The sequence below is a fragment of the Callorhinus ursinus genome, unplaced genomic scaffold, assembly GCF_003265705.2.
Source record: "Callorhinus ursinus isolate GAN/ISIS: 27379988/994484 unplaced genomic scaffold, GSC_fseal_2.0 scaffold125, whole genome shotgun sequence".
NCBI lineage: Eukaryota > Metazoa > Chordata > Mammalia > Carnivora > Otariidae > Callorhinus > Callorhinus ursinus.
The window spans coordinates 549,067-574,576 of NW_027397187.1; the positions used below are offsets into that span (position 1 = coordinate 549,067).

At 61.9% G+C, this 25,510-nt stretch overlaps 4 protein-coding genes across 6 annotated transcripts; 1 reads left to right on the forward strand and 3 right to left on the reverse strand.

The window, feature by feature from the left end:
- Positions 1 to 366: 366 nt before the first annotated feature.
- Positions 367 to 10,845, reverse strand: NELFB (negative elongation factor complex member B). The gene is made up of 13 exons (XM_025864902.2): positions 10,547 to 10,845; positions 10,151 to 10,314; positions 9,914 to 10,013; positions 9,318 to 9,548; positions 7,076 to 7,261; positions 6,364 to 6,476; positions 5,696 to 5,798; positions 5,356 to 5,451; positions 4,991 to 5,133; positions 4,778 to 4,884; positions 1,801 to 1,942; positions 1,444 to 1,552; positions 367 to 1,300 (listed from the first exon to the last, which is right to left on the reverse strand). Exons 1-13 carry the CDS (start codon positions 10,646 to 10,648, stop codon positions 1,154 to 1,156), a joined length of 1,743 nt encoding a protein of 580 aa, XP_025720687.2. The 5' UTR covers positions 10,649 to 10,845; the 3' UTR covers positions 367 to 1,153.
- Positions 10,846 to 11,164: 319 nt separating this feature from the next.
- On the reverse strand, positions 11,165 to 14,791 carry STPG3 (sperm-tail PG-rich repeat containing 3). The gene is made up of 6 exons (XM_025864858.2): positions 14,612 to 14,791; positions 14,375 to 14,532; positions 14,135 to 14,269; positions 13,949 to 14,037; positions 13,382 to 13,682; positions 11,165 to 13,255 (listed from the first exon to the last, which is right to left on the reverse strand). The coding sequence occupies exons 1-6, from the start codon at positions 14,716 to 14,718 to the stop codon at positions 13,122 to 13,124; spliced, it is 924 nt and encodes a 307-aa protein (XP_025720643.1). The 5' UTR covers positions 14,719 to 14,791; the 3' UTR covers positions 11,165 to 13,121.
- CIMIP2A (ciliary microtubule inner protein 2A) lies at positions 14,089 to 20,066 on the forward strand. 3 transcript variants are annotated; one of them, XM_073889996.1, is made up of 10 exons: positions 14,089 to 14,210; positions 15,561 to 15,666; positions 15,792 to 15,891; positions 16,633 to 16,765; positions 17,912 to 18,126; positions 18,208 to 18,473; positions 18,562 to 18,688; positions 19,014 to 19,108; positions 19,533 to 19,650; positions 19,875 to 20,066. In XM_073889996.1, exons 4-10 carry the CDS (start codon positions 16,710 to 16,712, stop codon positions 19,961 to 19,963), a joined length of 966 nt encoding a protein of 321 aa, XP_073746097.1. In that variant the 5' UTR covers positions 14,089 to 14,210; positions 15,561 to 15,666; positions 15,792 to 15,891; positions 16,633 to 16,709; the 3' UTR covers positions 19,964 to 20,066. The 3 variants fall into 3 exon arrangements, with proteins under 3 accessions (XP_073746097.1, XP_025720640.1, XP_073746098.1); XM_025864855.2 differs by lacking the exon at positions 14,089 to 14,210 and adding an exon at positions 14,771 to 14,895; XM_073889997.1 differs by lacking the exon at positions 14,089 to 14,210 and adding an exon at positions 14,771 to 14,895 and having other exon boundaries at positions 15,792 to 15,887.
- Positions 19,956 to 22,427, reverse strand: TUBB4B (tubulin beta 4B class IVb). The gene is made up of 4 exons (XM_025864854.2): positions 22,279 to 22,427; positions 21,877 to 21,985; positions 21,671 to 21,781; positions 19,956 to 21,155 (listed from the first exon to the last, which is right to left on the reverse strand). Exons 1-4 carry the CDS (start codon positions 22,333 to 22,335, stop codon positions 20,095 to 20,097), a joined length of 1,338 nt encoding a protein of 445 aa, XP_025720639.1. The 5' UTR covers positions 22,336 to 22,427; the 3' UTR covers positions 19,956 to 20,094.
- Between the last annotated feature and the right edge of the window lie 3,083 nt (positions 22,428 to 25,510).

A 25,510-nucleotide genomic window follows, 5' to 3' on the forward strand; every position in this document is an offset into this window, starting at 1 on the left:
AGCACCTGCACCCACAGAGGTCTCCTAAGAATGTCCCTCCTCCCAGGGACAGGGCCAAGCATCCAGACCATGGCCCACAAAGGCAGAAATGCCCTTAAGAAGGTACCTGCCCGGGGTACCTGGGTGGCTTAGGTGTTAAGCATCTGCCTTCAGCTCAGGTCACGATCCCAGAATCCTGGGATGGAGCCCCGCATCGGGCTCCCTGCTTGGTGGGAAACCTGCTTCTCCCTCTCCCACTCCCCCTGCTTGTGCTCTCTCTCCCTCCCTGTCAAATAAATAAATAAAACCTTAAAAAAAAAAAAAGTACCTGTCCACCTGCACTACATCCAACCCTCAGGCATGCCCAGGAATAGCTCATCCACTGGATTTACCCAAACACCTTTTATTTACATAAGCGAAAGTCTCACTGTGTGCAACAGCTCTCACTTGACCAAGACGGTGCAGCTGAGCACACTGCTCCAAGGGTAAACTGAGGCAGCCATTCCTCAGCCACGCCTGCTACACGGGGTGCTGCTGGCCAGGGGAGAAACAATTCGTTGCCTGTGGGGCCATGGGTTGGCCAGACCATCCACTGTGAAACACTCAGGAGCTCCTCAGAAGAAGCCAGGTTCAATCTGCAGGTGATCGGACCCAACAAGCCACATGATTCTGCCAATCGGTGCCAACAGGGCTGGGCCCACCGCTTCCCTCAGGCCTGGGTCCTCCTGCCCTCTCCCCATGGAAAAAGGTGGCTTTTTCCTGATCCCAACTGCTGCCAATCTGCCTCCCCTACAGAAGTGGAAACCCACAACAGGAGGCAGGAATGAGCCAGAAGCTTTCCACAGCCTGGGAGTGAGTTCAAGGGGCCAGCTGGGCACATCAGACCCAGAGCTGTCCTCCAAAGCAGCAGACAGGGGCCTATGAGGAGCAAGAACACAGGTCCCAGGATCCAGGTCAGGGTGGGGCTGAGGCACAGCGGAAGGGTGCCCCACGTGCAGGACATCCAAGGGTGGGGGGTGCTCAGCTCCATCCAGCCCATCCCCATGAGCAGCCAGTCTGCCTTCAGGAGAGGTGGGGTCCCTGACACTCCAAGTCCAGGGGAGCTCCTTCTGGCCAGCCAAGGTCCCAGACCCACCAGGGGCCCTGCCCAGTCCTGAGCAGCCCCGGTGAAGCCTCAGAGCCCAGCCGGAGCGGACACAGTGGGGAGGGGCAGCTCCAGGGCCGGAGTCTCTGCAGCCTGGGCCGGGCTGGGCTTTCGGTGCTCTAGCTGCTCCAATTTCTCTCCGAGCTGAGAGTAAAGTTCCTTCACCGCCTCTCCACTCTGCGGGGGAAAGTGTTTGGCTTTGGGGCGGGCCCCAGGGCTACTCGGAGCAGACCCCATGGTCACTCGGGACACGTCCACGCAGGGGACATGCACACAAGGAGAGGGTCAGGCTGGCACAGGCCGAAGGCTGGGGCACCCACCTGGCCGGTGGGCTCCAGTGCCTTACGCAGGGCTTCCAGCTTGGACGGGGCCACCCGGTGGTGCAGGTGGATGAGGAGCCGCAACACGTGTCGCTGCACACTCTCCTTCCTGGAAGAGGCCACAGCAGCACTGCAGTGACCCAGAGCTGCCCCCGCCCAGCTGGGCCACACGCCCCGCCCCCCGCTGCCCAGCTGTGTCACACACCCCCGCCCCCCCCCCAGCTGGGCAACACACCACGCCCCCCCCCCCCGCCCAGCTGGGCCACACACCCCCACACCTGCCCCCCTGCCTAGCTGTGCCACACCCCCCGCCCCCAGCCCCCCAGCCCTGGCAGCACACAGGCAGAAGGCAGGCACCTGGGCGAGGCTGTGAGGAGGAAGCCATCAAAGAGGCTCCTGCAGAAGTCCTCCAGGGCGAACTCGTCAGCCAGCAGCGCCAGGTTCCCCATGAGCAGGTGCAGGAAGATGTCACCAAATGCCAGGTCGCCAAAGGTCTCCACTGCAAACACAGCAGCGGTCGGCCCCGCTCACCCTGCCATCCCCGCCCCTGGACCGGTGGATGGTGGGGAGGCCGCAAAGCAGCAAGGTCACCTGAGGACAGGGGGCCCGGTTTTCCTGCAAGCCAGAATCAGGGGCCTGCACAGGCGAGGTGGACAGGGCAGGGGGGCGGCCAGGGGCCCAGACCTAGACAGTGAAGCCAGGCTACAGCGCGAGGGCTGGGCTGGGCACGAGAGCCCATCACCAGTGGCTGTGACCCATGGCCAAGGGACTCTGGATTAAGTGGACTCCAGGAGAGGAAAAAAACTCTGAACAGATCAGAAAGCAAAGAAAAACCCAGGCAAGTGCCACGGCACCAGCCCGTGAGTTCGACCAGACTGCTATCGGCACGGTTCTGGAAGAAACACAAGAGAAGAAAATGACTTCACGCTTTGAAGCCATGGACTCCAAAACTTAAAAGAAACAGCTAAGGTGACTACCAAGGAACCTCACTGATAAGCAGTGACAGAAACGCCTACGTGCACAGCCAACGGGGTCAGAGCCCCAGCTGGAGGGCAGGAGGCCACAGGGGGACATGCACGCGGACACAAGTGCTGTGTACCAGCTGCTCGAGGTGCCGCCAGGGTGCTCTACGACAACGGACCCGGCCGACACCAGCGGCACCGAGTGCAAGCTGACCCGGGCGCGTCAGACGCAGCCGAGGCGCGCTCCTGCCACGCACCTGAGCGGACAGGACACGCGGGCAGGTCCACAGTCACGACAACAGGGGACACTGCCCACAAATTCCCAACAAATCCCACAGACCCTACAGACCGTGCGAAACCCAGGAGGCAACAAGGAAACACGAGAGTTGGAAGTGAGACACTTGTTTGAATCCTGATTTGAGCAAACTACTCATAGAACAATGTCACATGGCAATTGGGGAATCATGGCCACCAGCAGCACCTGGCCCCATGTGTGGCCACGGCTGCACCGTGGTTTCTGACAGCACCCGTGTCTTGTAGAGACACCTGCTAGGTCCCTCACAGTTGCAATGCTGCCAGTCTGGATTTATGTCTAGACCGTCACCGCGGGCCCCCATGTAGGCAGCTGATAGGCACCGGGCTTCACCATGCTGTGCTCTTTACTTGTGATTTCATCAGAAATCCTCACAATAAAAAGCTAAAACATAGGGACGCTTGGGTGGCTCAGTCGGCTGAGTGTCTGCCTTCGGATCAGATTGTGGTCCTAGGGTCCTGGGATTGAGTCCCACATCGGGCTCCCTGCTCGACGGGCAGCCTGATTCTCCCTCTGCCTGCCACTCCCCCTGCTTGTGCTCTGACAACTAAATAAAGTCTTTAAAAAAAAAAAACAAAAACAGAAAGGAATTTTTTAAACTGGCATCCATTCTTACTAGCTCCCACTAATGACATAAAGGAACAACTATACTTGGGGCGCCTGGGTGGCTCAGATGGTTAAGCGTCTGCCTTCGGCCCAGGTCATGATCTCAGGCTCCTGGGATCAAGCCCCACATCGGGCTCCCTGCTCAGTGAGGAGCCTGATTCTCCCTCTCCCTCTGCCTCTTGCCCTGCTCATGCTCTCTCTCTGTATCTCTGTGTCTCGAGTGAATAAGTTAAAAAAAAAAAAAACTTAAAAAAAAAAAGAAGGAACAACTATACTCTTCCTAAACACAAGGAAAGGCCTGCATCCCTGCCCACGGGGCAGGAGCACGTGGCCGGGAGACGCGGGTGCTCCTGATGCAGGCAGAACATCCGTGTCTAGCCGACACTGTTAAACAAGAGAAACAAACAAAGAGAAGTACTGAAACGAACAGAAATGATGAGACAAATGCAAATTATTTGCAACCGCACTCTTGGAAGTTTTCAGAAACATACTGAAATGCTCCAGCCTCTGTGGCCGGGGGGGGATGGCCCCGAGATGTGTCCACGTTCTGATCTAGGAGCTGGTGAGCGTCCCACCTCACGTGGTAAGAAGCCCCAGGATGGGCCCAACACCATCCCAGGTTCCTATGCGGTAAGAGGGAGGCCGGGGGCCGGAGTCAGAGAGACACGGGGTGAGAGCACCTGGGAGGGTGAACTGCAAGATGCAGCCGGGAGCCAGGGTGTGGGCAGACCCGAGGAGCTGGAGACAAGGAGACAGAGTCTCCCTGGAGCCTCCAGAAGGAGCCAGACCTGCCCACACCTCGACTGTAGCCCCAGGAGACTCACTTCATCCTTCCGGCCTCTGGGGCAGTAAGAAAGTAAGTTCATGTTGTTCACTTAGATGAAAGCTGGATATAAATTAAAACCCACAAACAGCTTCCTTCGCAAACAGAACACAGGCAACGTAACACACGCACCATCCTCAGACCTGTCAATGACCCAGAAACATGCTTAGCAAGGGACGTGCGACATCTCTATGAAGCAGCCTCAACTCCCCAGATGAGCCCGGGGCCGGCAAAGGGAAGGCCAGGTGCTCCTGAACACTAACCTTTCTCCCTGGCTCGGCCTGCAGCTTATTCCTGAAGGGGTCCACTCAGGCCCCCCCCTCTTCTTCCTACCAGGAAGCAACCTGGCCCCCACCCCACATAGCCGGACACTGTTGAGGGTGGGTTCTCTGCATGGTCGCAGGACTGAGGGGCTCCACTCCCTCGCCAGGTAGGGTAGAAGTAAGACAGCTCTTGCACCACAGTGGAAAGCGTCCTTCCACACATGGTGACCACGGTAAAGGGTGTCTGAGTCTACCAAGCGGGGCCCCACTCGCTCTTGTACCGGAACAACTTCCAGAAGACCAAGACTGAGAAGTGAACCCAGCTGACCCCCCAGAGGTGGGGCAGGGCACGGGCCTGCACACTCACCGAGCCCTGGCAGCAGGCGGAGGAGAGCGTTCTTGTTCCTCTGCTTGGTGATATGCAGCACGTAGTAGAGCCCCACCTCGCAGGCCATGCGCTGCTCCTGCAGGAACCTGCACCAGCGCGGACGGGTCGCCCCTGAGCCGCATGCTCTACACAGCCTTCCGAGGGGGGCCACGGGGGGCGAGGAACCCCCACCCACACCCCTTGAGCCCGTACTTGGTGAAACTCTCTGGAAGCGTGTTTGGGTACGTGACTGGGGCTTTCTCCTCGGCTGGGAGCTTCTGATCCACGCTGAAGGTATGGTCGTCCACCACGAAGGACATGAGCATGGGCAGGAACCTGGTGATGAGCTCCACCTCCTAGGCCAGGAGAGAACCCAGAACTGGTCCCGCACAGCCCCGCCTTTGTCCTGCACTGTGCCCCACCCTTCGCCCACCCGCCTCACATCCACCTTTCCTGGATATCAATCTAAAGGCCTGGCCCTCCTTCCCACCGCCCAAGACCCCACCGTGCTGCTCTTCCTCGGGCCCACAGAGCCCCTCGAGAAAGCCACGGAAACAATCCCGCCACAGTGCTGTTACCATCTTCGGCTCCTTGAAGACCTGGCTGTCAATCATGTCCCATGCCCCCTGGCCCAGGGCCAGCAGCCTGAGCAGCAGGAGGAGATCAGGGCTGTCCTGTGGGAAAGTGGAGGCCTCAGCACATGCACACCTGGGCCTCCCTCCCCCAGTGAAACTACTCGTTGCTGCAGAGCCCTCGTGGTGCAGCCAGAACCATCAGCTTCGCTCACAGGCTCCCCACACGCCCACCGCCCAGCAGGAGGAGTATGGGCTCTCACTGGGGCCAGCAGACCTGGCCGCCAACAGTCCACACCCAGACATCTACCCAGGAGGCAGCATGCAGCCAGCTCAGCGCACTCACCCTGGGCAGCGTCTCCTGGCCGACCAGCTCCTGCAGGTGTCTGACGGTGCTCAGTGACAGCGTGTTGATGGCAAAGGGGTCACACAGGATCATGGACAGATCCCTGTGAGGACAAGCACACTGAGCTAACGTGGCATGGCCACTGTCCTGGGGAGAATAGCCCCTCCACACAGAGCAAGACTGCCCACCAACTCTGGATTTCTTCCCAAAACAACTTCACCATTCATAACTTACCTTTAACTTAATCAAGATGCTAAAGAGTCAAAAGAGTTGTTTTTTTTTTTAAATTAAGCTCCCATTTTGGTTCTGAAAACCTGACCCTGATTCTGTAAGCACATCCAGGATCCCACAGAGACCGTCACAGAGAGAAGGTGGTGCTGGGAGCCAGATCCCACCAGCACAGAGGGCCCCCAGGATGGTGCTGACCACCCACCCCTCTGTTGCAGGCAGGCCCCAATGACTGCAGGCACCAGAGCCCCAGCCCAGGCCCGGGCTCCCCCGAAACTCTGAGCGCCTCAGCCGCAGTAGCCAGGCCTCTCAGCCGTGCACACGAGCACCAGGCACTTCTAAAACACACTGGAACAAACCGCAGAAACAACCTGCTCATCCGAACACCTGTGGACAGGACTTTGGGGGCCGGGGAGCACCTGTACAAGGCTGACCCTTACCCCAGGACTTGCTCCTGCCCCTTCTTCACTCCGTCCAGAAACCCCTGCAGCTCCCGGGCCCTCTTGCTGTCCACAAACCGCTCGCGAATGCAGGCGTCCAGGCACCAGGTAAACTGCGGGGAGGAAGGGCGGTCAGGACGCGATCAGAGACCATGGCCTCCAGACAGCACTCGTGCTCACTGCTCAGGAGCGGCCAGGGCCCAGGCCCCACGTAGGCAGCAGGACTCACTGCCTCACATGGTCCAGGCCCGATATGGTGCAAAGGCAGACAGGCCTGAGGTCCCACATCCCCAGGGGGCCAGACGGTGCATGGAGGAGACAGTATTTGTGCTCTGCCCTCAAGGGGCCTCCCTGTCGGCCCCCCTTTGTGGGGGTGGGTGCTACAGTCTCACATCCTGACACGACACAGCCCCCCGGGAGGTGACACTGTCTCAGGCTGCACAGAAAACCCCACCCCTGGAGCACAGTACACAAGCGGCCCCCAGGGGCTCTGGAGCAGGGGAGGGCCAATGGCCTGGGAAACCCCAAAAGAAGCTAGAGCAAGCGTCCAGGAGCGGACACGGGGCCTGTCCCAGCCGTAGCAGAGGAAGGCCCGGAGCAGGCAAACAAGGGGGGGTGCAGGGCGGATGGCCCCCTGCCCGAGCCTGGCTGGCACCCTGGGGGGTGGGCGTGGACGGGGAGGAGGTGGGGGAGGGGCCGGCAAGGCCACCACCTTGTGGCAGGGGTCCACAGAGCAGATGTCGCCGACGTCCAGCTCGTGCAGGGACATGAGCAGCTCGGCCCGCAGTGTACAGTAGTGCACGTTGCGGGTCCGTAGGAAGAGGGTCCGTAGGAACTGCAGCACCATGTCATACAGCTTCACATTCTTCCCCACCATCTGCGTCAGCTTCTGCACCACCTGGTGGGGAGGACCCGCGCCACAGTGTCACCAACGGCCCTGGGGCGGCACCGCCCTATCCCGACACCAGAGAGTTTCCTCTCTCACAAGACGCCAGCTCTGTGTCAGGAGGTGGCATTTCTGGTGTTTAAGGAGATGAAGTCCACATCAGATCCCACAGCTTCTCTGAAAGGCCATCGACCTGTGACCCCAGATCCCCCGAGCAGCGTGGGAGGTCTGCCGCCCGCCTGCCCAGTCCGCTGGTACAGGGAGACTCAGGCCTGGGACTCTGGCTCCCCGCATTGTCCCAAAACTTGAGGCCCTGTGGCAGCCCCGTCCCACGTCCAGCACCTGTCCCTATTCCTCGGCAGGGACCACCCACTTCTGCAACCCACACCCCACACAGAAGGCTCCTGCCGCGCCACCGCAGCCAACAGGAGGGAGCGCTGCTCACTGCTCGCTGGCCGTGAACAGGAGTTGGGTCTCTAGCTCTAACGCTGTTTAGAACACACAGCACAACCTGAGGTAACGGACAACACAGCACCCCAACAGCCACCAGGCCGGGCACAGTGAGTGCAGAGAGAAAGCAGGGACAGCCGAAGCAGTGAGCGCAGGACAGGCAACCTTGGGGGGCCCGGGCAAGGCCTCTTCAGCAGAAGTCAGGGACCCCAACACACAGAGCAGACCTGGAGCACCACCCAGCGGGCACCTCCGGTGTGGACAAGAACTGCCACATGCCTGCCCTGACCACAGCCCAGACCTGGCCTTCCAGCAAACAAGTGGTGAGGCTCAGGCTCAGGCCAGCTGGGCCCAGAGCTGTGGCCCCAGTGGCTGAGCCACACCCTACATACCATGGGCGATACCCTCTCCCCTTGCAGTGGGTGAAGGCCCAAAGGACCCAGGCCGCCAAGGGGGACACTGGCTTGGAAGAAAATGTGAAGAAGAAGCAAAAGACCACAGGCAGGAAGTAGTACCGCAACCACCGGCCAGATCGTGGGAGAAAGCATTAGTTCAGATCCCACTTCACGCCGGCACACACCCCTCGGCGAGAAAGCAAAGGACCAACAAAACACCCAGCGACACTCAACTGACCTGGTGGCTCGCCACCATCACCTCCCTCCACCGTTCAGCTGTCATGCCGGAGCAGGTCAGGACACTTCAGTGACCCCCAACTCACTGGGAAATGCCAAAGTCTCCATGGGGGTCTCAAGCCCTCCTGAGCTCACCCCCCAATCTACTCACCCGCTTGTTCTCCGCTCCAGCCCTGTAAGCCTTCTCATCCCAGTCAGCTTGCTCCCCTTCAGAGCCCGTGCTCACTTCCCAGCCCTGCCGCGCCTTACTCTGCGGCCTCATGTCTCTGCAGCCCTTGGCCACCCCTTGAGCTCTGGGTGACCGTGTGACACTTACTCTGTAGCATCTGCCTCCCTACAAACTGTGAGTGCCCCAGGCAAACACCCTGACCTCTGGGATCAGTGAAGAGTACAGGCACCTATGGCAGAAAGTCACGACTCAAGAAACGTTTGCCAAGGCAATGAACGAATCAGACACAGAACAAAAGAGAGGCAGGGCACCTGGGGGCTCAGTGGGTGAAGCAGCTGCCTTTGGCTCAGGTCAGGATCTCGGGGTCCTGGGATCAAGCCCCACGTCAGGCCCCCCTGCTCAGTGGGGAGCCTGCTTCTCCCTCTCCCTCTGCCCCTCCCCACTGCTCATGCTCTCTCTCCTGTGCTCTAATTAAAAAAAAAAAAACAAAACTTAAAAATAAAAAAGGAAGAAACAAAAGAGGGGCGCCCGACTGGCTCAGTCAGTAGAGCATGTGACTCTTGATTTGAGGGTTGTGAGTTAAGAGTACTTACAAATAATATCTTAAAAACAAAAAACAACTTCCCTGAGCCGAAAGAAGAAACGATGAACTTCACTGCAAAGGCGTGCCAAGTACTTAAGAGCAGAGACCCACACTAGGCACAGCATCACAAAGCCCCCTGGCCAGCCACACATACAAGCCCACCGTCCCAGCAGCAGAACAACTGAAACCCGCACGGGGGTGGGAAAGGGGGTGGTCAGGGCACCCCTGCCTCACCTCGCCCTGGCGCCTCGTCTTTGGGGAAGGACTGAAGAAGTTGTGGAGCACGGAGAGCTCTGTGCTGAAAAGTGCACTCTCCTTCTCCAGGATGTACTGCTTCAGCAGCGGGGAAACTTCATCCCCGAACAGTGCCTGGTTGTCCTGCCAGATCTGCCGCTTCACCTCCACCGCGCAGGCCCGGTATAGCTCCTTGTCGGCCATCACCAGCTTCAGCTTCTTCTCCGGAACCTACACGCCCACACAGACCACCCCCTCCAGACAGCTCAGGAGGCCTCAGCGCCCCCAGCAGAGACCACCTCAGGCTCAGGCCCAGCCCCACCGGCAGGGGCACCTGTGCCCGCACACCGGGCCCAGCAGATGCAGGCAGCCAAGCTGAATACAAACAGCTCTTGCCAAGCCGCCATGGGTCCCACAACCCAGTCTACACGCCAAGCTTCAGTCTCTGCCTGGCTCGTGCCCCTCGTCTGGGCAGACAGACAGCTCAGGAAGCCTCCCCAAGTGCAGAGCTGCCACCCGGAGCCAGGGCAAGCTCCACCTCCCCAAGTGAGGGCGCTGGGCAGAGCGAGCCGAGCTCGTTGGCCGGTGGTTTTTACCTTGGGCAAGTGTTTCATGACGCACATTACCACCGGCTGCAGGGACGGCATCTTCACCAGAGAAAAGCTCTTCTCCAGGAGGTCTTCCAGTTTCTTGTACCTGGAAAGACTCCCTTTCTGAGGCAGCACCACAGGCCCCAGTGGGAAGCAGCTGTCTACTGGTCCCAAACAGCTGCCACACCAGGGGACGGGTCTCCACGGGCGGGAGTGTGGCCACGGGGTCGGCGGCCCACCTACCTCTCCTCCGCCTTCCCCTCTGAGGCGATGGCCGACACGCGCTCCAGCAGCTTGTCCCGGAGCTCGTCGAACACCGACTGGTGGAACTCCAGCCGCGGCGTCCCGTGCAGGTCCAAGAAGGGCAGGGCGGACTGCAGGGAGGGCAGCAGCACGCCGTTCTCCGTCTGCGGAAACAGAGGGCCCGTGTGCGCGGGGCTCGGCTTTGCTTCCTGGGGCGGGGGGCGAGCACAGACGGCTCGGTCGCAGCCGCGCCTGGCCAGCACCCCGGGGGCCCGCAGCACGGCGAGGCAGGCGCGAGGGTGTTCCCGGCAGCCGGGCCATAGCGCAGCCGGAGTCCGTCTGCGGGGGCCCCGGTTCCTTCGCCGGGAACAGACGCCGCTGCCCGCCGGGCCCCACCTGAAACTGCTCGATGGCCTTGAGCGGCTCCGTGCAGTTGGTCAGCGTCTCCTTCAGGTCCTCGCCGTTGGCCACGCCCAGGTCCTGCAGCCCCGCGAACATGGCCGAGGCCGCGGCCCCCGCCCGGCTCGGCGCCCCATCCCCGCCGCGCTCCGCCGGCGCCGCGGCGGCCGCCGCAGGGCCCCCCGGAGTCCGCTCGCTCGGGCCTCGGAGGCCGCCCGAGCTCCGCTCGCCGGCACCCTCCAGCTCGGCCAGGTCCCGCCCGCAGCGCGGCTCCGCCTGGACCGCAGCCGCCCACTTCCGTCCTGCAAGGCCGGGTCCGCCCGCCAAGCGGTCCCCCGGAAACGCCGCCGCCGCGCAGAGGTTCCTGGGAGAGGCGCGGCGCCCGGCGCCTGGCTGACCCGACGCGGGCGCGGGCTGTGTCCCGGTGTCGCGCGGGCTGTGGACGAGCACCCCGCCCACCTGAGCCGCGGCCCGCCCCCGAGGCTCCAACCCGCGGCTCCTCCGCGGCCGCGTCTCCGGCCCGGCCCCGTGGCGTGCGCTGCCCCTCTGCGGGCAGGGCGGGGTGCTGCGGCGCACCTGCGCGTGGGGCGACCGGGGAAGGGGTGCTGCCGGCGGGGGTCGGCCTGCTTACGAATTTCAGAACTGATATTTAGTACACTTTATTTTTATAATCATGAAAAATCCTGTGGCTGACTTTTGACGCTGAGAGTATTTTCGCTTCAAGAAAAGGAGCAGTCCGCCCTAGCTGCTCCCTGCCCCTGGGCCTCACCGGGCGCACGAACCTCTCTCTCCCTGGGACTTGGCTCCCTCCTTGTCAAACGGAGGCGGGGATGAAGCTCACCGCGTAAGCTTGTTGCAAAGACTAAACTCTAAGTGTGCTTCCAGGTGCCTAGCAGAGACCTAGCAGAGACCTGGGGGACGAAGTGGGATCGTGACCAAGGACAGGTATCCTCGCTCTCATCACCGTGAGCATCTAACCCCCAAGCTAACCCAAGGTGGTAGGCCCTCAGGCTGACTTGTCCGTCCTGACACACTGTGAACGCAAGGCTCAGGTTTCATGGTGTCCCTTGTCCCTTGCAGTGCAAGAAGCTCATACAAAGTCAGTGGACACTGCCTGGTGCGCACCCTCCATGGGCTCCTCACTGCAAAGTGTGCAAGCCCCTGAACCCAGCATTCAGCCCTCTGCAGCCTCTCACCTCACCAGCTCACCTCCTTCCATCCAAACAGCCCTGTATCCTCCCAAGTTTGGACACACCAAACATCACACCCTCTCCCTTTTTGTGTGCCATGGTTTCTGAGGTTTATCCTGCTAGAAATTCCCTTCCTACTGCCCAGCAAACTCTTGATCATCTTTAAAAGTCACTTCCGCCACTGCCTCCTCCAGAAAGCCCTCCCTCTTCAGCCCAGCTGGAGGGCATTGCTCCATCCTTCCTGCTGGTCCCCCTCCTGACTTTGAGCCCTAGGGGTTGCTTTCCACCCCCTTCCCCCCGAGCCAAGCTCCATAGGCCAGACCTTCCACAGCTCTGTCTCTGTTGCCTGCTGGCTGAGCTGGTCAGCCCGGGGCCTAAGGACAGCCATCTGCCATGCCACTGCTCTGATTCTCAGGGGTGTTGGGGCTCAACCCCCAGTGGCTGAGCCCTAGAGGAGGTCACAGGTGCACTGCACTCAGACTCCCTGGGCTTTGGCCTCCCTGCAGAATGGACTGCTGTCCACACCACAGCAGCTGTTGCAGTGCCTTTTTGGAGGGGTCAAGCTCTGGCTCAGGACACGGGTGGCACAAGAAGGGCCTCTGCAAGAACTGACACGGTGACAGGAGCCTCCACCAGCTGCAGGTGAGGCCCTTGGGAGGGAGGCAGTCTTGGGGACAAACCCTGGGTAGAAAGGCGGGTTGCTGCTGTGGGCACCCTAACAAGTGAAGGCCCAGGAAGTCTTTGGCTGTGGCATGGCCTGCACGGTGCTGGGCAAGTTCACAGGGTCTTTGGGCAGGAGCCAAAGAATTGGGGCCAGGCCCTGACCAGCTGGTCCTCTGGGCCCTCCCTGGTGGCTGGGCAAGCTGACCTCACCTCAAGAGGGCAGCTGACCCTTGGGTAGACTGGCAGCTTGACCACTCCTCTGGTAGCACAACTAGGTGGGGGTGTCCTGTATTGCCCACAGGGCCCCCTCCCATCGTGTCCCCAGCCAGGAGGTCCCAGGCTGCTACCCCACCCACCCTAGAGAAGAGGGCACCAAAGGGGAAGCAGAGGAAGACCCCTGGCCAAGGAAAGCCAAACATGACAGGTGGGCAGCAGGCCACATCTGAGGGACAGCTCACCAGTCAGGCACACAACAGAGTTGGGAAGAACCCACAGCATCTCTGTATGGCAAGGGTGGGGGGCAGATGGACTTCAGGCTGGGCCCTCCTTGATGTCCACGGCTCACAGAGGGGTTGGCCGGCCAAGAGCGTGGATCAGAGGCACCCAGAGAGTCAAAAGGCCGAGTTGGAGGCCCTTAGTTCCCCAGGGAGGCCTGGGAAAGCCCCCAGGGAGACCAGGGTTCCATGGATAATCGGGTGGCCGGCTGTGCGGAGGAGGCACTACAGGGCGCAGAAGGGCCCGGTGTCATGGCGCTTGGGTCTTCGGACACCCTGGATCACCACTCCAGGCGCCGAGGGGAAGCGCGAGTTATAGCAATCCTCCACGTAGTAGGCGGCTGGGCCGGGACTGCGGGCTGCAGGGAGAAGGTGGGAGCCCCACCTAGGCTACAGCGCCAGCTGCCACACAGCGCCCAGCTCCCCACAGGCTGAGTCCCCACCCCTGCGCGCGGCCTGGCCTCCTCTCTCAGAGCTCTCCTTACAGGAGCTGACCCAGGAGGCGAACGCAGGGGAGCGGCTCATGGAGAAGGCGGGCGGACGGGGGCTCTGCAGGCGGCACCCAGGCAAGATGTTGTAGGTGTTGGGGCTGGGGAGCTTCTCGCCCCCCGGGGCCTGCGGAGGGGCCTGAAGCTGGGGCTGGGTACGGTAACCCGCACCCCCGGCCCGCGGCAGCCCCGGGCGGGCGGGGGCCTCAAGTCTCTTGGAGGCGGGGCGGCGGCCCCCAAAGCTGAAGGCCCGGAAGGCAGGCCGGCTGAGTGGCTGATAGTCCGCGGGCGACGGCCACTACAGGGAAAGAGGCTGCTGCAGGCCCCTCCCGCCCCGACAGGCTCCGCCCCTCGGCCCCCGCCTCCAGCCCGCCCTCCCTCGCCCCCTCCTCCAGCCCGCCCCCTCCACGGGCCCCGCCCCTCCCTGGCCCCTCCTCCAGCCCGCCCCTCCACGGGCCCCGCCCCTCCCTGGCCCCTCCTCCAGCCCGCCCCTCCACGGGCCCCGCCCCTCCCTGGCCCCTCCTCCAGCCCGCCTCCTCAGGACTAGCTAGGCGGGCCCTCCACCTTTTGCTCTTGGTTAAAGTCGGCCTTCTGCGTGAAGGGGCTTTCGCTTTGGAACCACAAGACCTGCCACGCCCTGCGGCCACCGCCGTCTGCAGTAGCAGCAGCGTGGTTGGGGAGGGAAGGAAGGCTGGTGGCCGGAGCCCCACTCCCAGGGCAGGGGGCGGGGCGCAGGGAGGGGGCCCGCACCGCGGGTGGGGAACCTGCGGCCGATGCTGAATTGGGGATGTGGGGAGGACTCGCGCACTGAAGCATCCGGCACCGGGTACTTGGCGGGGCCGGGGATCTGCAGGTCGATCACGATGGGTGGGCGTCGTTCCAGCCCTGGCAGGAAGCAAGCTCTGGTGTGGGGACTCAGCAGACGCCTCCCACCCCTGCCTGCCTCCCCAAACCAGACCGAGGTGGGGGGCAGCCAGGACCCTTACTCACACAGCTCCCTCAGGTTCTGGGTGCAGATAGGGGGGCGCTCCTGGAGGGAGCCCGTTTGCATCCTGAGGCCAGCTTGGAACTCCTGCACTCCTGGGGGCGGCGTCTCCTTCCAGTCGGTCTCTGGCTGGGGGCCCCACAAGAACACACTACCCTTGGGCCTACAAGGGAGAGGGGGGAGCGCTGTCCACCCAGCCCAATGGCCACCCCATCTGCGCACCCAGCTCCCTGAGAATTTACTGGGCTGGCTCAAGTGGCTTCTGCCTCGGGGAGCCATGGGTCCAGTGTTGGCCTCCACTGATGTAAAAATTCGCCAGGAATTTCACAGTTTTCTGGTCAAAATTCATTGTCAAAGTATCTGGCTCCCTTCCCCAGGGACACCTTGGGGCTCTGTGACCTCATTAGCCAGCCATGGACACCCCCTGCCTCAGTTGCCAGGGACTCCCTGGGGAAGGAGCATTGTCCAGCCCCGGAGGGGCTGCTACAGTGGGCCCCTCAGAGAGACCCCTGCCCTGGCCAGCCAGGTGGGTCACTCTGGCGTCAGCCTGGGCCAGGAGGACCCCTAGCCTGCCCCAGCAACTTCTGGCTTGGCCTCCTTTTCTCTCTTCTCCCCTTCCTTATCCCAAGCCCTCTCCTCTCCTAGGATCTGGGGTCTCTTGGACGGCCAGGGTCCACCTTAGCAGGGCTTCTGGGAGGACTGGGGCCTCTGCACAGGGATGAGAGGAGCAGCTGCTATGGGCTGCCCAGCTGTACCAGGCCATCCAGAATGAAGGGGGAGGGTGGAGGGATCCAGGGGAACTCCCTGGAGGAGGAGCTCCTGCTGGAAACCCAGCCCTCAGAAAAGCAAAGCAGTGGAAAGTGGGTCTGGGTGGACCATGCTGACCACAGAGGCAGGCTGGGGACTGGAGCTGCCTGGTGACCCAGGCAGGGGGCCCGTCTTCTGCTTAGTCGCACAGAGGCTGTAAGGTGTCCCAGACGAATGGGGCAGCCCGGGCTGAAGAGTGAAGGAATAATGAGCCCAAATGAGGGAGAGCCCGCCTGGGCACCAGGGCCCTTGCTGTGCCCTTTGCAACCGGCCAGCCTGCCAGCCCTAGCCCTGGTCTTGACCTAATCCATGCAAGCAGGGCCCAGTCAAGAACAGCTCAGCCTCCAGGCCTACCCCACTCCGACCAAGTCTCTTTCTCTGCAGATCTCTCCCATCCAACACTGACCCTGCCTGGCCTGGGGAGGCACTCCGGATGGATGGAAGGAGGGACAGATAGAAACCTGCTTCAGGAAACACGTGTTTCATTAGGGTGAGGGGCTCTCGGCCTGTGCTCTGGGCCCCTCCCTTGTTGCATGGTGTTCTGCAGGTGCAGCTTTCGTAACAAAGCCCCCGTCACTGGACATGTGAGATAGCCCCAATTTCTCCCTGTGTCAGATACTACTACGATGGCTGACATCCCACAGATGTCCTCAGCTGGATGCCCGTCGCTTCCTTCAGACGGGAGCCTGTGAGCAGAAGCGGCCCGTCCAAGTAGGTAATGTCCGGTGTCCCCCAACTGCTTTCCGGACCCCGTGCCTGTGGCCTTGCTGGGCCAGCACCAACCACCTCCGTGAGGTTCAACCTTGTCTGTGTGTCCCCTGACTGTGGGTTCTCTTGAGATGTTCACATTACATTTTCCTGCCATAGAGCTACTTTTTCTTGTTTTTGTGAAGTTTTTACACTGATAGTATATCTCTTCATACCACTTGTTGCGATATTTTTTTTCCCCAGCTTGTAGTCTGCCTTTTAGTATTTGTGTGTGTGTGTTTGACATGTACTAGAATCTGCTCATCTTTTCCTTTGATACTTTCCTTTGCTTTTATAGTTAGGAAGTCATTCCTATACAAAAAAAAAAAAAAAAAAAAATCAGGGATTATTTAAAATGGCAAATGGTGCGCAGTTCCAGGGGAAAGACTCTCCAGGACAGAGTCCCAACAGCCCTGAAGCTCAGACACCTCCCGGAGGAGGCCTCCCACAATGCCCGAGAAGCTTCGAGGGCCTCTGGTCTGAGGAGGGGGCTTGGTGGGAAAGCTACTTTTCAGTTGGCCACTGGGGGCAGCAAGTCTGGCAGGGCCAACGCGGCTGTCCCGATTCCCAGAGGGGCTGACTCTCCTAGCCTGTTGCCTGTCTGGGCCTAGGAGTTCCACCTGTAACATGGAAGCACTCACAGGGTTAAGGAGGGGTCCTGGGCCAGGTAGGGCCCAACAATGGCAGGCCCCTTCACAATGGTTTCCAGGCAACTGGGACTCCTCTGAGGGGAGGGAGGCAGACGCTGGAAGGGGCTGGGGCCACCAAAGGTGCTGTTGAGGCCAGATGACAGCTACTCAGAAACACAACCTCTTCACGCCAGAACCTCACTATATCCCTGGGTAAGTGCTGGAGCCCTGGAGGAGGCTGGGCTCGGTGGAGGATGGCGCAGTGGGGCTGGGCCTAAGGGCTCAAGGCCACCCGTGAAGAGAGCACCAGAGCTGGTCTCCAGGGAGTGGGGGTGAGGCCTGAGGGCCCTGGAGAGGCCTGAGGGCAGGAGCACTCCCTGCTCGGCCTGTGCTGAGAGCCCCACCAGACGGCCAACATGCCTGTGAAGAGCAGGACACGGGAGACAGCCCAACAGCTGCCCAAGGCTGGCTAGGTAAACCCTGGATGCCCCAGAGAGGGCTGCGTGTCTTAAAGACTTTAGCCTCCAGAGTAGGCTGATTGGCAGGGACGCCAGGCTGCCTCGCTAGGTACCCCTGACGTAAAAACTAAAAGCGAGCCCTCTGTGGAGTGTATGTGTGCACCTATGTGCACACGGATCCCTGGGAAGGCAGGCAGGCTGGAAGGAGTCAGGCCCAACTTTTCACAGTGGTTCTGGGGGAAACGCTGGGCCAGGCGACACGGAACAGGGCTCCTACCCTTCCTGCCCTAGTCCTGCTTCTCGCTCACACTAGCAATTCTGCATTCGCTTTGGCAGTTTTTTCAAAAGAAAACAATTCTCACCGCTTGGGTGATCATTCCGGCCCCAGCACTACCCCCACTTGGGGCCTGCGGTGAGGCCTACACTACTTCCCCTTGTCTCTCTAAACGACACTCAGCTCAGCCACCTCCTACCAGCAGCACTCTTGCCTGCCTCTCAAGTCCTGGCCTCGCGGGTGGCCAAGGTCCAGGCCAAATCCCTGCAAGGCCTCCCCAGCGGGACCACCTTGTATAGATTGGGCGGTGCCTGGGTCCAGGCCCGGACCCTGTCACCATCCCTGTGAATGCTTCAAGGGGGCAGTTCCCTGTTCCCTCATCCTGGAGCTCCATGGCTGAGGATGGCTGGGTAGAGAGCAGACGGTGACCTGGTGGTGAGGACCGTGCAACTCACCTGTGGGCCAGGCCTGTTCCCGGCACCTGGCCTGAGCCGCCCATTCAAGCCTCAAGAGCCTCAGAAGGCAGGTGCTCCTGGGACTGGCATCTGCAGGTGAGGGCAGGTACCTTGCCTGTGGCCCGGCTCCACGCCCTGCGCACAGGGGCCCTGCCTCCACTTCCCTCTGCAGCTATGCCGGATTCTATCCGCAGCTGCGCTACCAGGTGGGGGACACCTATGGGCGCACCACAGCACAGCTGCTCACAGACCCCAGCGTGCAGAAGAGCCCCTGCTCTGTGCTGTCCCCCATATCCAAGCCCAAGTTCATCGAGGACTTCAGCAAGTCCAAGCCACCTCCGATCCCCCACCGTGACCTGACTGAGCCCTACGTCCCCCACTACACGGGTGAGCCGCCCGCCCACCAGCCTTGCCTGCCCCAGGCTCACCCTCCTGCTGTTGTCACTCATACCCACCCTGTCCGTACAGGTCTGAAGCCCTACAAGAACTTTGAGATCCTGGGCCAGTTCCCACCCCGGAAAGTGGATGCCCAAAGCGGGCGGCCGGGGGTAGAGAATGTATCCAGGCAGGTCCTGCTGCCTGTGGGCTTCATGCCCTACCCTCCCTACCCCCCGTGCCCACCAGGCAGGAAGGGGGACTCCAGAGACTTCGGACACCCAGGCCTGCGGCTGGCATATGGGGAGGAGGGCTGGAGGAGCACCACCCCCGTCCGTGAGGCCCCTGGGCGGGACCAGGTAACTAGGAGAGGTGCTGGGACCAAGCCTCAGCCCAGCCAGACCCAAGTAGGGGCTGAGGCAGTGACTTGCTCCTCTCCCACCCCAGCTGTACCATTGCAGGAGGGATGAATACCCACCCCCAGCTCAGCAGCAGGAGACACTAGATGTGGGCAGGTTCCACAGGCTGCCCCAGCTCGACCACCCCAACCTGATCCAACGCAAAGCCATCTCAGGTGGGTGCCCAGGGCGTAGGTATGAGCTCACTCACTCCCCACACGCACTCCAAGGCTCCAGGGACCCAGACAGGATGAGTGATAACAAGTGAGAACTGCCCGTGGGTCTATCCCCAGCCCTGCCCCGAGAACTGTTTCCTAGAACCCGTCTTCTCCCGGAGCTCCTGCCCACCCACAGGCCCCTAGCCCCAACAGGCAATTGACAAACGTCTAGGGAAGGGGAAGAGCCCGAACAGACTGCCCTGACACACCTGGGAGCAGGGGGGTATGCCCAGGGGAAGGTGGACAGGACCTGGGGCAGGACCCTGACCACTTCCTCCCCTAGGCTACGCTGGCTTTGTCCCTCGGTTTGCCTGGGTGATGGGGGTGAATTACCGCGACGGTGTCACACAGGCTATGGATGAGTTTGACAAAAACCAGGTACAAGGACGCCACCCCTGGGCCTGCTCCCAAATGCCCAGCACGGCCCGCAGAGTGGCATCCACACCTCTGGGCAGGCACCAGCATGGCCAAGGTTCAGCTGGCTTCCCTGGAGGGGGCTGTGAAGGGCAGCCTTCCTTAGAGGCCCCGGGAGGAACCCGTCTGTTCTCCTGACTGGGTCTAGGCTCCCTGCTCGGGAGTGCTGTGGGGAGCGGTGAAAACAGAGGAGACCCCTGGAAGGAGTCAGGCCCAACTTTTCACAGTGGTTCTAGGGGAATCGCTGGGCCAGGCGACACGGAACAGGGCTCCTACCCTTCCTGCCCTAGTCCTGCTTCTCGCTCAGACCCCAGCCCCCACCACGACCTACTACTTACTGGCTGAGCTGAGGAAGGTAGCACATGTCAATACCTGCCTCTTTCCACAGTTCCTCTTCAGAAACCCCATCTGTGCCCTGGGTGAGAGGCTGCCCAAAACACACTGGCCTAGCAACACCATCTACAACAGCCAGGGCCTGATACCTTTCTACATGGGGTTCATACCATGTACGTACCGTACCCAGTGGGTCCCCTCACCTACCTCCTAGACAAGGGCGCAGTGACCAGACCACTCTATGGAGGAGTTGGGTGACTGGCCCTCCAGAAGTTCACTGCGGATAGGCCAGGCCGGGCAGGAGGCAGGTGCCCAGGGCAGCCCAGACCCTCCAATACTGACCGCCAGCTGGGCATGTGGCAATGCCAGGGACTCAGCTGCAGCACTGTCCCTGTAGCCACGCAGGACAACTATGCGCTGACGTTTGGCAACAGTACCCGCAAAGCATATCAAAAGGAACTGCAAAGACGACACCAGACACTATGAAAATGCTTTAATGGTGGCGTCTGTACAGCATGTGACGTCAAGACAGGAAGGAAAGCAAGTGCACACAGAGAACAGGTTGTGAGTGAATAAAGAGTTCACACAGCTTCTGCGCGCTTTACCAGGTAACAGCTCTAGGCCACCTCCTCCTCGGCCTCCTCCTCAAACTCGCCCTCCTCCTCGGCCGTGGCGTCCTGGTACTGCTGGTACTCGGACACCAGGTCGTTCATGTTGCTCTCGGCCTCGGTGAACTCCATCTCGTCCATGCCCTCGCCCGTGTACCAGTGCAGGAAGGCCTTGCGCCGGAACATGGCGGTGAACTGCTCTGAGATGCGCTTGAACAGCTCCTGGATGGCCGTGCTGTTGCCGATGAAGGTGGCAGACATTTTTAGCCCCCGGGGTGGGATGTCACACACAGCCGTCTTCACATTGTTGGGGATCCACTCCACGAAGTAGCTGCTGTTCTTGTTCTGCACGTTCAGCATCTGCTCGTCCACCTCCTTCATGGACATGCGGCCCCTGAATACTGCGGCCACGGTCAGGTAGCGGCCATGGCGTGGGTCGCAGGCGGCCATCATGTTCTTCGCATCAAACATCTGCTGGGTGAGCTCAGGCACCGTCAGGGCCCGGTACTGTTGGCTGCCTCGGCTGGTCAGTGGGGCGAAGCCGGGCATGAAGAAGTGCAGGCGAGGGAAGGGGACCATGTTGACAGCCAGCTTGCGCAGGTCAGCATTGAGCTGGCCAGGGAAGCGCAGGCAGGTGGTGACCCCACTCATGGTGGCTGACACCAAGTGGTTGAGATCTCCATAGGTAGGTGTGGTCAGTTTTAGGGTTCTGAAGCAGATGTCATAGAGGGCCTCGTTATCAATGCAATAGGTCTCATCTGTGTTTTCTACGAGCTGGTGGACCGAGAGAGTGGCATTATAGGGCTCCACCACCGTGTCCGACACCTTGGGCGAGGGCACCACACTGAACGTGTTCATGATCCTGTCTGGGTACTCCTCCCGAATCTTGCTGATGAGGAGGGTACCCATCCCGGACCCAGTGCCCCCACCCAGGGAGTGGGTCAGCTGGAAGCCCTGCAGGCAGTCACAGCTTTCAGCTTCCTTCCTCACAACATCCAACACTGAGTCGACCAACTCCGCGCCTTCTGTGTAGTGCCCCTTGGCCCAGTTGTTCCCAGCACCGCTCTGACCTGGAAGAGGGCAGCCAGTCACTCTTTGCTGGGCATGTGGTCACCACTGGTCACCCGTGCCAAAAAGCCCAAATAATGCGGGGGGAGGGGACACACAGAGCTCAGCCTGCAGGTAGAGCAAATGGACTCCCAGACTGATAAAGCAGTAACCCACCCGTTTAAAAACTAAGTTAGGAGTCAAGCCAAGATGGCTCAACAGTAAGCCATGCCCTCCCACAGGCAGCAGCCCCTGCCAATTCTCAAGGACAGATGAACTGCAAGCACAGCTCCCCCTGCCTCCAACTCAATGTTTGTAGCAGAAAGATTACATCTGCCGGTTCCTTCCCTGCGGGTGGACAGCTGGGCCTTCCTCCCAAAGCCGCTTTAGGAGATTGAGAGACTCCAGGAAGAGGAGGTGTGGGGGGTGGATCAGGACCTCAGCTCTTCGGTGCTGCCGCCAATGACCTTGGGCACCCCCCGACCTTCGAGCCATCCTGGCCATCAGGCCGCCGCCCAGCCCCTATGCCGCGGCTCACCGAAAACGAAGTTGTCGGGCCTGAAGATTTGCCCGAAGGGTCCCGAGCGCACGGAGTCCATGGTGCCCGGCTCCAGGTCCACGAGCACAGCGCGCGGCACGTACTTGCCACCTGGGGCGGGTTGGGGGGAGGGAGGAAAAGGACGTCAGCGAGAAGAGGGCCGCGGGAAGGCAGGAAGGAGTTGGGGAAGGGGCGTGGTGTCTCACCGGTGGCCTCGTTGTAGTACACGTTGATCCGCTCCAGCTGCAAGTCGCTGTCGCCATGGTAAGTGCCGGTAGGATCAATGCCATGCTCGTCGCTGATCACCTCCCAGAACTGCGAGGGACGCGGGCGGGCCGGGCTCGGGCTGAGTCACGCCGGCGGGGCCCGGAGCCGGCCCCGCCCCGGATGGGCGCGGCCCTCCCCTCCCCCCACGCCGCCGCCGCCGCCGCCGCCGCCGCCGCCAGGTCAGGTCCGTCCCCGGAGGCCCGCGCCGCCCCGGCTCCGACCCCGTGCCGGGCCGCAATGCGGGTGGCCGCTCGCCCACCCGCCCGCTGCCGCCATCTTTTCTGCTGCCCGCCCGTCCGCCCGGGACACCCGCGCCGGGCCCCAGGCGCCCCACTGCTCACCTTGGCGCCGATCTGGTTGCCGCACTGGCCGGCCTGCAGGTGCACGATCTCCCTCATGGCGGCGGCGGCGGCGGCGGCAGCGGCGGCGGCGCTGGCGGAAGGACGGACGCAAGAGCGGAGGAACGGGCGCGCAGAGTGCTACAACCGACGCTCCGCCAACGCTTATATAGCCGCCGCGCCCGCCCCCGCCAGCCTCCTATTGGGCTGCCAGAACGAGGCTGGCAAGCGTCCTGGTTTGACTGGCTGCGTTTCCCGTCAATCCGGCCGCCTAACGCCCACCTTCCCAACGCCGTTCGCTCTTTATTGGTCCGCCTCGGCCTCCGCTCTCCCTATCAAAACCCCCTCCCTCGCGCTGCAGTGCTCTGTCCATTGGATGTTTCAAATGATTGATTTGCCCCCTCATTGGCCGGCTTCGGAGAGCACGCCGCCCGGAGGCCGGCGTCCTGGTAACCGCCGCAGTGCCGCGGGGACGCGCGCGGGCGGGGCGGGCCTCCCGGGGAGGGCCAGCGGGCGGGGCCGGGCCGGGCCGGGGGCGGGGGGAGCGCAGGCCCCGGGTCCGCGCCCGGAGAAATGCAGGTGGGGCGGCGGCGCGGAGCTGTGCGCTTGCGGGCCGGGCGCGCACGCGAGCTGGAGACTGCAGCCCCGGGGGGCGAGCGCGCGGGCCCGGGCGGCCGGCCGTGCGTCCGGCCCGCCGAGCGCCTTCCGCGGGTCGGCTGCCGGGGACCCAGGGCAGCGAAACGAGGGGTCGGGCCCACCCCGCGTGGCCTCGGCGCGGAGGAGGGGGGCGGGGGTTCCGCACGCCCGCCCGGCTGGCGGTCAGGTGAGGGAGCACGTGGGGCCGCTGCCCCCGGGGAGGGCGGGGGCCCGCCCGGCTGCCGCGCACTTGTTGTGGAGACGGTGCTGGCCGCGCGCCGGTCGCCTGGTGCCTCGGCCCCAGCAGCGCACAGAGCTGCGTGGCGACGCGGCGGGCCCCCGCCCTCCGTCCGCGCTCCCTGTCCCTGCTACCCCAGCCATACCTGCGCTGACAGATGCTTTTACTTTTCCCTGACGTTCGGAGGGGGAAAGTCTACGAGGGAAAAACAGTTAAATGACGTGCGGTCGCACCTTCCATCAATCGCTTTTAAAAAATTGCACTTCGGTATGTTTTTATAATCTTTTTAACACGACTAAGTCACGCCCCTGCGTCTGCCTTGAACGGTGTCCCCTGCTGTGGCCACTGGAGCCTCTCTAGATTCTGGTTTTCTCAGTGAGCTTTTTACCCCATGGGTGCTGGGGGCAATACCTGGCTACCTATTTCTCCCTGAAAAGAAGGCGCGCTCTTCAGCTAGTACCGTACAGTACTCTACGCTGTGGTACTAGGGCACACACGCGGTCTTAAAACATAGGATGGGATGCAACGGCCCCAGGGGAATCTCGATGAGATTGTTGGGGCAAGCAGCATGCTGGTGTAGAGATTGGCATTTTCATCCCTTGGAGAGTGGTCTGCGGCTGCGCCGCTGCCCGGTTGCAGTCCTGGCCCGGACGGTGAGTCAGCACGTCCGTCCGCGTGCCAGTCCGCGCAGCAGGGCCTTAGAGAGCCGGCCCCTCCCCCACATACCTGTGCGGGGAGGTGGGCTCAGCGGCTGTGGCCCGCAGGTCTTCCCCGCTCAGCTTGTGCACAGGCATCCTGGTTTCCTCGCTGTGCCCTACAGAGTAGCTCAGCTGCCCAAGCAGCAGCCGGCAAGGCCCAGGCTCTGCGGCAGTCATAAATCCACAAATCAATCGGGTGAGAAAGGGAGAAGCTCGGATGTTTCCCCTAGTGAGTCAGTGACGTGTTTGTCAGAGCCTTCTCTGCTCACCCCCCTACCCCAAGCTGTGTGGCCTGAGATGCCCACGTTCTGCCCAGGTGTGAGCCCCAGACCTCTGAGACACCAGGTTGTCCATCTTGACCCTCCCATGGCCTCAGGGAGATGGACACTGAGAAGAAGACTGTGGAAGTCTCCCTGCGGCCCTTGGGTGTGAGCCCAAGGAACACGGTGCTGTACAGGGCTGGTTGGGGGAGGCCCTGCAGACCCCCACCCTGAGCCAGGGTGTTCCTGCCACAGTGTGGAGAGGTGGGCCTGCCTGGGGCAGGAGGGCCAGCCCCAGTGGCCTGGGCCCAGTGGAGGTCTGTGGCCAGGAGGGGTGCAGAAAGGGCCAGAAGTGCAGGGAAGCCTGGGCAGGGGCCGTGGGAGTGCTGGGCGCCTGGCTCGCCTGCCCCGGCCTGCAGCTGTTGGCGACATCCACAAATGAAGGCTCTGTTTACTTGTGGCCATGGTCCCAGTGGGAGGGTGCCTTACCGCCAGGCAGGGGCAGCAGGCAGACAGTCGTTCACGGCCTCAAAGGACCCGCAGTCAGCCTTTGTGGGCGGCCTCACCCGCCCCGGAAGGAGGGGTGCATGGCATACTTTCTTCCCCTCTCTGTGTCTCCACTGTAGGGAGAGAGAGCACCCCACCCGTCTCCCCAGGGAACTGGCCAGGCCCAGCTCCACCTCAGGGACCATGAGGCTGATGTCCACCCCCAGGAGCATCCTGAGGGCATAGGAGTCGGGGCGGGGGGGGGGCAAGCTGGAATGTATGAGCCTGCCCCGGGGTCTTGCTCCCCTGAGCCCCAGACAGGTAGCTATCTCCCTTGGTGGGCAGCGAACCCCAGGCTTAGGAGGCCTGGAAGCTTGTTGCGGGGGGTGGGGGGCCGGGGGACTTGGGTGGGGACTGAGAGCTGGGAGTTTTGAGGGGAATGAAGACAGGACCGTGGACAAGCATTGGCCCCGAGGCTCCCCAGGCCTCCTCTCCCCACACTGGGCCTGGGTGGGCAAACCTGGAGGGCTGGGGAGGGGGTGCCCCTCCATCAGGGCAGCATTCTCTGGACAAGGAGGAGGTGACTGCCCACAGCAGCACACTAAGACCTGGGGCAAGCCAAACCCCTGCTCAGGGTCACCTCCACCTCTGGTCTGTGGGTGTGTGCCCCTCAGTGCGTGAGTTCTGGGCCACAGACTTAATCCTACTGAAGAAGCTTTGTTTTCTCCTCATGGTATTTCCGGGCAAGTGTGTTGTGGGAAGCCCTGGGCTGGAAGGGGGGAGGCCCAGACGGCTTCCTGGAGTTCCCTAACCAGCTGGCAGGCAGACAAGCCTTACCGCCCCCTGGGCAGGGGGTGGGCAGGAGTCCCCGTCAGGGGACGCACCCTCAGGTGGGAGGGACAGTGCTCAGGCTCACC